Raw genomic sequence first — 13,040 nt, forward strand, 5'->3', positions numbered from 1 at the left:
AGGAGCAGTTTGAAAAACATAAGAAAACAGAAACTACCCTAGTTCATGCGAATGATGCTTTTGGACCACAGTTTTCTAATTCCAGATTCAATCGCAGTAAAGATCAACATCAAAGAGGTGGTTACAATAATAGAAGTGTTAGAAGTTACCATCGAGGTGGTAGATCTTATGGTGGCAGAGGCTATGGAAGACAGAATTGGAGTCAAAACAATGCAAATCCACGGGGACAACAAAAATCACAATGTCAGATTTATGAAAAAATTGGCGACTGTTCTTGTTATGCATTCTCCACAAGAACATCATTGGCAAGCTGTCAAACGTATTATGAGATACATTATTGGAACTATTCATCATGGATTGCATTTGCAGTGTGTTAAAGATTTGAAGCTAATGGCCTTTTGTGACTCTGATTGGGGCTCAGACCTTGATGACAAAAAGTTTACCACAGGATTTTGTGTTTATCTTGGACAGAACTTGATATCTTGGTCTTCTCGCAAACAATCTCGCAAACAACATGCAGTGTCCAGAAGCAGCACAGAAGCTGAATATAGAAGCATAACAACCGAATTGATTTGGATACAGTCTCTTCTCAAAGAGCTTCGCATTAAAGTTCCTACTCCATTGATTTACTGTGATAACTTGGGTGCTGTATAGTTAACAGCTAATCCAGTAATGCATAGCAGGACCAAACATGTTGAGTTGGATTTATACTTTGTTAGAGATAAGGTTCGAAATGGTGAAATAATTGTTGTTCATCTTTCAACAGAATTTCAAGTTGCTGATATCCTCACTAAACCCATCTCAGCAATCAAGTTTCATGACTTCAGAAATAAACTTATGGTAACGAATTTAGATACCATAAGTTTGAGAGGGGGTGTTAGAGATAAGAGTCATTGAGTCTGTTAGATGTGCGGTTAGTGAGTTTGTTAGTTTTTGATTAACTCAAGTTTGAAATGTTTGCATCTATATATTGATGTATCTCAACAATTGTAAATAAGATGATAACAATGAAATCATTCAATTTCATTTCTTTGTATTCTCACTTTCAAATCTTGCTTCTTCTATAAAACCATATAATTTCAATTAACTGGTAAAAGATTTTTTGTCACCTTTGTGTTAAAAGGACGCGTTAATAAACCATACATATAATCAATTATTGTATTTTGTGAGGAACATATTGAAAATTGTAACACCTTAAATTTAATTTCAATTTAATAAGAATTTCACAAATTCAAATAACCAATTTTCATAAAATACTTCAAAATAAGGGAAGGGTTACAAATTAATATCAAGTGACTGCTACAAGACTATTTTAGTTGTTTTAAAAAACTAAGTCCTATAACAGTCCATCTATCCCTTCACTGAGTCTGGTGCTAATCGTCTTGATTACCTGAAAAATGAATGTAAGGGTGAATACTCTACAATACCCAAATCACACATTCAACATAAAGTCTCACCTTTTCAAAACCTTCCCAATACATTCAATATACACAATCACAGGCAGGAATTCACATTCATAAGTATAAAACACAAAATCCATGCATACACATACCAGCCACACTCACTATAGTACTGTGATCACAGATTTACACCATGAATGGTCGCCAGTTACCCCTGCCTCACGGATACCACGTGGGCAGTTACAGGTCGCTCAGCAAAGATAGTGGTTAGAGGTCTAGTCAGGAAGAGCGTGTGTGGCCTGTGGTGCACCCGTTCCGTAATTGGTGTCACCACCACTCTCTCCTCCTCAAAGTATTCCTACCGTCCTCATCTTTCACACACCTAGTGTATCGCTGAACCATTCATAGCACATCACAACGGCGCTAATACGCTCATTCACATATATATTTCATTCAAGCATGCAATAATCATGCTTACACACGGCACACGACCCACATTGCATTCAAATACACGGCACTAAGCCCATGTTCATTTTACATCACACGGCACATAGTCAATATTCATCTATCATGTAATATTTACATACAATCCACATCCATAAAGTTCGGGTCAACACACATAATGTTCACATATCACGGCACATGGTCCACATTATATTTCTCAGCAATTTCCTACCCCCTAACTCAGCCACAACACAATATTAAGCAAAATAACAATAATTCAGTGCACAAAAGAGTAGGATAGAGCCCCCTTACCTTAGATCGACGTCTCATGATAAATGTTTTCTATACTTGATCCTACATTGTAATTCATAAATGATAATTGAGAGTTTTAAGCTATTCATTGATAAAATTTACTATTATTAATTTCATTTTATTTATATTTCAGGAAAAAGGATCAAGAAGTGAAAGCTTTAAAAAATATTGAGAATTGAAACACATAATGAAGTCAGAGATATACACGGGCAAGTACATGCACGTGTATATGAGCATGTATCTCACTGGTCGCGTCAATTGAAGTGTATCATCAAAACCAGAGATGTACACGGCCAAAGTACATGACCGTGTACATTGGTGTGTACTTTTCACGAAAGCTGTGAAGTGCAATTATTAGAGACCAGAGATGTACACGGCCAAAGTACATGGCCGTGTACTTTTATGGAAAGCTTTGAAGGGCGTCTTTTAGAAACCATAGATGTACACGGCCAAAATACATGGCCGTGTACATGGGTGTGTACTTTTAACGTGCGTCAGAATTTAAATTTTTGCGCGAAGATGAGCCCTTGGGCCACTCATATAAAAGGAAACTTGACATAGAAACCTAGGGGAGGCAGTTTTTGGAGACGAAAGACTCAGAGACGGCAAGAGGATGAGATCAAGCGTTCTAATTCATATCTTTTGTAATTTTAGTTTCAAGATGTTTAGGTTCTAACTTTCCTTTGAGTATTTAGACGTAATGAATCCTAATTGACCAAATTTTTTGGAATTCTTATAATGCTATTTCATGTTCTTTTCTCTTGAGTTTAATTGAGTAGTATCAATTTTTCTTCCATCTTATTTTCTTATTTGAATTTGAGTAAAATTCCTACATGAAATTAACATTGCTCAATTAAAAAGACTTGAATGTATTTCTAGAGATAGAAAGACGTAAGTTTTCTGTATTAGGATTAACCCTAATTATGGAATTCATAATGAACTTAATGCAACCTAGGGGTATTAATTAAGGAAAAGATTCTGATTGATCAACCGAGGGTTAGGAATCATTATCCTTGAGAAAGGTATTGATTTAATTCAAAATTTCCTGCAGCGATAAGGGTTTGGAACTAAGTAGTTGAAGAAGAATTTCAATTATTTGGACACTTAGGAGGATTTAAAGTCTAGATACTTGCCTATTTCACTTGAATACATTTAGTCATACTTTTCTATAATTTATTATTATAAGAAATCTGTTTCTTTCAATTTATTATTCTTTTATTTTTAGCAATTTTATCAACAAAATTTATTTTTCATATTTATTAATAATTGTGCAATTAAGGAAGTAATTCTTAATAACAGTCCTTGTGGATACGACACTTGGTACTTTATTTTTTATAATATTACTCTAACAACGGGTACACTTGCCCAGTAATCGATTTTTACACACCATCCCACACGCTAAATCTACCAAGAAGCGCTTTTCCTCATGGATTTCGTCCTAAACACATGGAGAAACTCCATGAGAACCTAGGAAAATCACGAAAACGGAGAAAGGGAATGAAAAATTGAAACCCTAACCATTAAAACTTACCTCCAAGCGTTTCTCACACGGATTTAACCTTCAATCAAGCTCCCGAACAGCTTTAGAGGCAATTTAATCGGTGGAAAATGGCTTTGGACATGAGAGGATCGAAGGGAGAGGGAGAAATAACTCTCCCCGAACTCTAACCCCCTTTAAATCCCTTTCTGGTTGCGACACTCTTACTTCAACGAAATATTCTCGCTGTAGCGAGGGAACACCCTCTCGCTACAGCGAAAAAATCAGAGAAGACTGCATTTTGTTTCTGCAGAATCTTGTTATAGCGAGACTGCATCCAGAAATGTACCCTAAATTGTCGCTACAGCGAGAAGGCGACAGTTCTGGTCCTTCCTCCCAGAACCCTCTCTCTACAGCGAGAATCCTCTCGCTGCAGTAAAAACAGCCCAGTATTACACCCCGCACTTAGGCACTTAACTCATTTTCAGCCTATCCAATCATACATACACATATATACACACATCCATGTACTTAATATACATAAAACATCATTTTCAAATAAATCAACACACATATGAATATATATATATATATATATATATATATAATATAAAAATAATAATAATTAATATTACTAAAATTTGAAGTGATACATAAATTACTATCATTTATTTTTAACGTGTTCTTTCTTTTCTTTTCATAGATTAGGATGACTTATATGGGTGCCTAGGCTTTGATTTTGTGTTGCCACTAGATACATAGTTCCTACTACATCGTAGTTTAGTGCAAGGTAAAAGACTTGGAAAGTAATGGATGGTCGTATATTCCATTTGGCTACCTTCGATACATAGTCAAAGCTTATATTTGCTTCAAGGTGTAAATCTTAATGAACAAAAGATCTTGGTATTGGTTCCCTTGTAAATATTCGGAATCTTGATTATCTTTCTCAAATTGGTGTTGTATAATGTCTAAAATTGTCATGTTAAAGAATAGGATATCCTTTACTCTTAATTTTAAAAATTCTCTTTTATTTTTGACAGAAAAGGTGTAGAACTGACAATCAATGGTAGAAAATTGAATAACTTAAAATTATAAAATATAAATACTTAAATAAAAATTCATAAGGTGTGCGAGAATTGTCTTTTTGAAAACTTTTATTCTGTTTATAAGGTGCCTTTTACAGCTTTTGAATGTAGACTAGTTCTCTTACTAACATTGGTTTAGCTTTAGATGATGCAGTATATTTTTAACACGATTCAAATCCATACAACACGGACTCCTATATAGATCTTATATTGATACGTCATTTTAAGAACACATTATGTTTGTATGTAGATTTCATTTCATCGTCATTTAATTAATACGGTTTAACCATAGGAGTTCAATCATCACAATCATTAATACGAAGTTGAACTTTTTCTTTAATAATATGCTTTATAACCCATCATCTAACATGGCGTATGATATCAAAAATTATCTTTTACCGTTATACCTGTTACTTTAGAGTTCACTGGTATCAAAGAGGGGAACATTTTTTTTATGTATGGATTTTTTATAAAAAAAAATTAAAAATATGAGATCTTTTACAAAATTATAAAAATATAATTTTTTAAAAAAATTGTCATGAACGACTTTTGCTTAAAAACTATTACTGATCACTTTTGATGCACTTTTTAAATATTTAATTATTTTTAAAAAATTACTATTAACAATTTTAAATTTTTTAATATTTTTTAAAAATCGCTATTGATAACTTTAAAAAAATTATTTTTTTATTTTTAAATATTTATACTGCATCAATAGTGATTTTTGAATCTTTCCCGTAATTTTACAAAAAATTTCATATTTTTTATATTTTAAAAAATAAAAATTTTATAAAAAAAAAAAAAGTAGCCATCAAAGAAGGGAATAAAACAAAATAAAATATGATAACATAAAAATAAAGCAAAACAAAACAAGAGAGTAGCCAGAAAAGGAATACAACCCTGGTCCTCCTTACGTACCAAGTCAAAATCCTTTTTCCTTTTCTACTCCATTCACTCGATAAACATTATCAATTCAAGTTCTTTCAAGTTTTCATCCATTTAGTAAAGACCTACTCTACGCTTGACTAGGTCTTATATGGTGGCTACTTAGGTTTCATGTGTCAGATTGAGCCATTATACAAACAGTTAAACAAAATCAATTCCCCTCCTTTTGTTTAGATTTTATGTCGGTCAAAAGAATATGTAACAGAATACAGCTAATGTTTTATGACAGTTATGTGTAATTAGAGGAAAAAATAGTTAAGATCTAGGTTTGCCAATTTCATGCGAATCTGAGTTTGTTTATAATAAATATGTTTCACAATTGTTTGTTCCTGTGACCTACTAATGAATAAAGTAGTCTATGTACCTAGCAAAAATTTAAGAAAAAATATTTATTTAGCTCCCTCAAATTACTCATTTTAATTATTTATTTATTTTTATTGTCATTTTGTACTTAAAAAAATTAAAATAAATATTGTTTATATTTACGGATTAAAATATTTTTTTTTATAAAATTAGAGATTAAAGCAATGGATATAATTTAAAAAACTAAAAGCTATTTATTCAATAATTTAGGATTCTCAAATTCAGAAAACGAAGTGCATGAGTGAAATGGGAAAATTGATCAATTTTTTTTTTCTTGTTTGCCAAGTAAACAGTACTATGGGTCAGTGAGTGGTATGCGGTGGCAATTCATCCTAGTTTCATCTGCTACCCCTAGACTTGGATGGCTAGGTTAGGGGTAATGCGCTAATATTTGAAGTGACAAATTGTTTTAGAAAAAAAAAAGAAAATATTGTATTTTTTTTTTATTTAATTATTTTTTAATTTTCACGTTTTAATTTATGTATATTTTTTCATTTAAAATTATAATATTTTTAATTATTTAAATTAATTTTTATATCAAAATATAATATTTGATTGATTTATACAAAGTAATAAATATATATAATATTTAAATAATAATAATAAATAAAATATAAATATAAAAAGCATATTATTGTTTAATTAAAAAAATTCGAGACAATGAGTACAGAGGTACTAGAATTTAGAAAAAGTTTTAACCCTAAAAAAAACATCAAATTATGATCTCTTTTTACACAATGACTTCAAACATCAGATATGATTGAGAGGCCATTAACTAAATTAATAAGAAGCCGATGCCTCACTCTCACTTTCCTTTCCTCATCTTTTTCTCGCATTGTTTCTCCTTTTTCCACCTATTCTCCTGTCTCTCATGTAATCACAAGTTAGATTGGATTAAATTTGATGAAAAAATTTATGTAACTCAACAACAATAAAATGAATTAAGTTGAGTCCTTTTTTTTCACATGTAATCCAAACAAACTCAATACGATTATGGATAAGTTAATTTGGATTGAGTAATTATACCTATATTTCAAAAATAAAAAATTGACAAATATTACCTGTAAAATTTACTATTTATTAAACCAAATAAAAAATTACAAAAATTTTAAAAAATAAATTTATAGTTAAATAATAAATCATTCGTCAAGAATAACAGCTAAAAATATTATAACATTTATAACCTAAGTTAAAATATTATAATATTTCTAATTTTTTATAAATAGAAAGGTCAAACTTATCGAGTTGAAAAATGATAAACCTAATACATAATCTCAAAGTGATCGAATTTATTGTTTGAAAGATTAATTGTAATCAATTATTCAAATTAACCGACTAATTTAAGTTAAATTTAGACTGGGTTGATCCGGCTATGCGTAAGCCACGCTACCCTTATTCGCTCCCTCCATCCAAATGTAGACAGCTCTTTTTTGTAGTATTTTTCAAGAAGCTATAGTTGACAACAAAAAAACGAGAAGAACCTATCAAGACTACAATAATAATATCCCATACAAATGTATTTCTATTTTCATCTTCTTATTATTATTATATAAAAATATTTTAAAAATTAATAATCAATAGATAGAGTTAATTTAACATGTCAATTTTTTGTTAATTTTTCAAGCATGAAATAATTCGCAGATAATTAAGTATTTCAAGCATGTTCATTAAGATTTGATGCCTAAACAGCTGTGTATAAAAAATATATTTTTTTTAAATAACGATCTCGATATTCTTTAAACTTTTAAAAACAAGCCTTTCACTATTAGTGAAATATATCGTTAATGTACGAAAAAACAGCGAAACTGATCCTAAGTTATAATTTAAGGAAGAAAATAATGTAGACTAATATTTCATTTAAATAAGAAATATTATAAATAGTAATGATAATAGATTTTATTTAATTAATGAAAATTTTAAAAATTAACTTTTAAAAACAATAGTTATGTTTTTAACTTTTTTTCTATCTGGTCATTTTTCTTTTCTCTCCACCATGATCACAGCACCTCTTACATATAGCCCGCAAGGTACTTAACACATGCACACGAAAACACAGTGAACATATGATAAAAAGTTATTCATAATAATGCAAAACAATACAACCGAAACTAAAGCTTTTTATTTCTAACTCTCCTCATGGGATCGAGAACTGAAGAGAAAATACATAAATTTCATAAATCCATTTTTTCTCTTGAAGGGTTATAACTCCACATAGTTAGAGAAATATATAGATTCCTCAACTTTCATGGAATAATTCACCCTTATCGACCCATGACATAATTTTTCCTACCACATACGATCACTTTCCACCAGAGTCACACTACTAGCCACATCAAAAGTTACATAACCATCTAAACCACATTTTTTAAAGTAAAAAAGCTTATATATTATTAAATAGAAAAAGAAAACGACTGTGCTATTAAATAGCACGTGAAGATTTAGTACTGGAACTCCTCATACATAGGCACCCACGTGAATATTTTTGATAATTTCATTGAATTCATAGGTTGTACTAGCTAGCGTCTTCTTGGAGCCGTTTCCCTCTGAGCATTGAAGTAGACAGCAGCAACAGGGAGGCCAAGTTCATTCTCAGCTGAAAATTTGCAAGTATTGAAGTGATCCCTTGAAGAAGGTGGAGTAACACTTTGCCTACGTTTCTGCTTGAACAGGACAAACACAAACCTGTGTATCCCTATGTTAGGCTTTGGTGTTTCATAGCTTGCTACCACATTGCCTATCCAAAAAAAGAATATTAATTAAAGATGAGTTGCCTCAGTTTCTATTGGTGACTATGCATTTTTTTAGGTGATCAATAAGTAAATGGAATTTACCAAATAAGGCGTTTGTGGTGCCCGGAATGTCTGTCACCATCCTGCAAAAGGGTATCACTTGAACCAATTAATAGCCTACGATGAGACCAGAGAATGGCGTTTGGTAGAGAGCAGTTGCTTTCCACAGTACATGTACCGTAAAACTAAAAATATATAGATCTTCCTTTTGTTAGATTTCTTCTTCGGATAACTATTGTGTATGGAATTGCTTTTGATATAATCATTTTTTATCTATAAGATATATAAATTAATTTTGAATGTTAACAGTTATATTTAAAAGTAACTTCACCTTCTTCACATTTAAATAAAAAAATTTACTTTATTTTTTAAATATTATTCTTAAATATAAATTAAATTTCAGAACAGTGATTATTTTAAAATTAATTCTTCCAGAGTCTAAACCAAATCCTGAATTGGACTGTTTGAGACTTCCAAATGATTAGTTAACTAAGTCCAGTTTGAATAACTTACACAGCAAGTACTTGTGAAAAAAAGATAAAATAAATTAAAGCTTAACTTATATATATATATTAACTTCGGGAAAAATTTTAAAAACTTCTAAAAAAGTTATAAATTAATTTTAATATATAAAATAAATTGATTTATTTGTTTTTTTTTTTTTAGATTAGTTTGTTTCAAATGAGTAAATTATGTTAAAGGTTTACTGATCTAGAGTCTTTTTTTTTTCCCTCTCAGGAGTCAGAATTGGTTAGGTTTCCAGGTAATGACAATATTACTGGAGTAATTAACCTCATTAATTTTATTAAGCCAACCAAACAAAATAACAGGTTAATATCAAGCCACATCTAGGAAGTACCAGTGTAAGTGCTCTCTCAGATAAGGATCACTTGGGCCAGGAACATCCGGGTCTGTCATAATCTGCAAAGAGAAAAGGAGACATTCATCTCAAATGATTGAAGTTTTGTAAGAGGTACTTTGCCATGTTTCAGGGAAAGTTAATTATCAAAAGAAAAAAGGAAAAGAAAATATAAACAGCTCAAGGGTTTTTTTCATTTGACAAATAAGAAAAAAAAGAGAGATTAAGGGGTTATAAAAATATATATTGATATGTCTACCAGTGTAAAGAAGGACCTCATGTCACCACCAATCTCAACCTTTGGCCTTGTGGTAACTGTGGAAGGGAAGAGTTCGTGCCCATTGTAGACTTGCTTCTTCTTGTAAGTGACCGTCATTTTAATGGTTGGGGTGAAAGAATCAAGAACATCTCCTATCACTCTCCCAACAATTAGAGGATCTGTTGACATCCTTGCCATTATAAGAGCAACAAAAAGAAAAAGAGGAAAAGGACGAATGGATACTCAAGTATACAACTTAATGATTACTCGTGCTGGGAAATTGGAGAATGAAACTACATATTTATAGTCTCTTAAAGGCAACTATTAAGATAATATTTTTTTGCTTTTTTTTTATTTAAGCATGATAATGATTTTATCTTTTGAATTTTTATATTAATTTAATTTTATAAATTATTTAAAAATAATACTCTTTTAACTTTATTTTCTATTTTGACTTAACCAAAGTTTTTTAATCAATTATGTTTTGGATAGGAGTCTTTTTTTTGCATTATATATATAATTAAATTATTGTTCAACATTTTCGAATCACTAATAAAGCCACTTTCAGTAGACAAATCATTTTTAATCAAATACTCATTTTTATTTCCTGTTTCATTATAAATAATTAAGAATTACAGTGAACCAATCATTATTAATCAAATCTCATATAAATTATAGCTTTTATTGTTAATTATTTTTATTATAAACATATTTATACTAAAACCAAAACATTCTCTAAATTTAATTAAAAATTTGAAAGATAAAATAAAGTTCAAAAAATATGAGCACAAAAATGTTAAAGAAATAAAATAAAATTTAAATAAACATAAGAGACTAAATAGGATAAAAATAAAATTAGAGAATTAAATGGAAACTTCACTTAAATTTAGAAGACAAAAATTATCCATTACCCAGTTCGTATTCTAAGACAAAGATATCTGGCGTAGTTCATGAGCGCAACTTGGAAGATTTTATCATCCATGTTTTCTTTTAAGTTTCTTGTAGTCCTCTTTGCTCAAATAAATAACAGCATTTTAAAATGTTCAATTGTGCTCAAACTTATATATATAAATGAACTTCCATTAGTAAGATTTATGCTTTCTGCATTTAATCAAAGTTGCAAGGGAAATAGATCTATGGTTGAGATCGAGATAAGTTCAACGAGAAACTTCTACGAATTAACAGAAGTACGGACCTTCAAACCAGGTACCATTGAAATTTCGTTATCTGAACACAAACTAACAAGGATTCTGAACATTATACGGATTTTATAAACTTAGGTGATATATATATATATACACAGCACGAATGCATTTTTTAATTATTTAACTAACAAATAAATTTTGTAGTTAATTTAATATAAAAACTTATAAGATGTGCATGTGTTACATAACAAAATATATATACATACGGTTTCATATAAAAAGAACATATAAAAGTTATTTTATTTTTAAAAGCGAATTATTATTGTTGTAAAATTAATGTAATGGAATAGATAAATATACATAAGATTAAGCGTTTCGATGATATTAATGCAGGAATCATTTCGCTTTTTTTTTCCCACACTACCCATGTAAGCATATGGATAAATGAAAAAAGGTGGCACGCTCGTTACACTAAAATCTGGAATCTTTAGTACGTGTACATATCAATATAAAAATATAAATTATATTCTCAGTATTTTTAAATCTAAATTTAGTTTATATTATTTTTATTTCATTATTATTTATTTAAATTTTTCATTGTTAAATAGTTATTATAATTAAAAAGCATTTAAAGTTATCAATTTAAATTTAATTTATATAATTTTTTATCTTATTATTATTGTTTTAAGATTTTTATTGTTAACTCATCTTTATAATTTAAAATTAGTGTATTTGATATTTTGTAACTTTTATTACATATTAATAACTATGAGTGACAGTGTTGTATAATACAATTCTTTGTCACTTGCCCTTCTCGCTCTCGCAGACTCGCACACACAACGTAGGGGTCCATTTGAATCGGTTCGTGATTGGGAAGTTTTGGGTGTCAGAAAAAGCAATGTGAGTAATAATGCATTCATGTATAACGTATCTTTAGCAAGTTGTCATGTCACCTCTGTTTTATTCAAGAACAAATCTTTATATATTTTAAAATTATAGTATTCCCTTATTATTATTAACTTGAGAATTTTATTTAATTGATAATGCATTACATATATATATAATGCAAAAAAGGGGTAAAATCAGCTATGCTTAGCTTTTTGAAGACATTCATATTTTTCACGTTCTTTATTTAACACGAGTAACTTTGTTGAAATTGAATATTATTTATATTAACTTTTTATAATCTAAATATTATAAACAAATGCTTTTAGTTTCAATACCCGTTTTAGCCTGGTTCTTTATTTCGTTCCTTTACTAAGTTTCTGAAAATATCGAAAGTCGCTTATTATTTTTAGAATAATAAATATCGTAGTAATTATTTTTAAAGCGTAGAAACGTAATAATCAATTTGATCAATCAGTAAATTTCATATTTTTTAATTAGATGGTGTAAAACTAATTTACATATTAAAAACATTTTTCCTGCTAATGTTAATCCTTGTGGATGATTTTAAATATTTTATCAAAAATGTATTACATTTTACATTTTGAATATAATTATTTTTTAATAAAAAATTTTAAGTTTCTAAAATTAATGTTAATATATTTAAAAAATAAATATAAAATTTAATAAACAAATTTTATTTAAAAATAGTAATTATTTGTTGAGCAACTTGAAATGACCAATGTAATAAATTGACTTGTTTAAAATAATTTGATGTTAAAAAAATGAAAAGAGATTTAAAGTAATTTGTTTACTGGGAGAGAGAGACAAATAAAATTGTTTAATCCAATGGAATTTCGACAACACAATGACCGCATGCAAGGCAACAGTGGTGCAACATGGGCATAGGAACCTTATAGCCCCAAAATGCATTTTGCTGTTTTCTGGGTGGCTGAGGCTGAATATTCTTCTGTTTCTTGTCCCTATTCTTATTTTTTTCTATTTTTTTACTTCGGTTGATATTCATATTTGTAGTAAGCAGTTTGTGATAATAATAATAATAGTAATAATAATAAT

At 29.3% G+C, this 13,040-nt stretch overlaps 1 protein-coding gene across 1 annotated transcript; it reads right to left on the reverse strand.

The window, feature by feature from the left end:
* Positions 1–8,542: 8,542 nt before the first annotated feature.
* LOC113872595 (CEN-like protein 2) lies at positions 8,543–10,131 on the reverse strand. The gene is made up of 4 exons (XM_027510274.1): positions 9,934–10,131; positions 9,675–9,736; positions 8,858–8,898; positions 8,543–8,760 (listed from the first exon to the last, which is right to left on the reverse strand). The coding sequence occupies exons 1-4, from the start codon at positions 10,129–10,131 to the stop codon at positions 8,543–8,545; spliced, it is 519 nt and encodes a 172-aa protein (XP_027366075.1).
* Between the last annotated feature and the right edge of the window lie 2,909 nt (positions 10,132–13,040).

Source organism: Abrus precatorius, unplaced genomic scaffold (genome assembly GCF_003935025.1).
Source record: "Abrus precatorius isolate BTA unplaced genomic scaffold, Abrus_2018 Scaffold7, whole genome shotgun sequence".
NCBI classification, from domain to species: Eukaryota; Viridiplantae; Streptophyta; class Magnoliopsida; order Fabales; family Fabaceae; genus Abrus; species Abrus precatorius.

Excerpts from the sequence above, each read along its gene's own strand:
- LOC113872595 (XM_027510274.1), bottom strand. The coding sequence starts at position 10,131 with ATGGCAAGGATGTCAACAGATCCTCTAATTGTTGGGAGAGTGATAGGA. Across the intron at positions 9,737-9,933 it reads TGAGGTCCTTCTTTACACTG|ATTATGACAGACCCGGATGT; the intron begins GTAGACATATCA and ends TTCTCTTTGCAG. Across the intron at positions 8,761-8,857 it reads CACCACAAACGCCTTATTTG|GCAATGTGGTAGCAAGCTAT; the intron begins GTAAATTCCATT and ends TTTTTTGGATAG.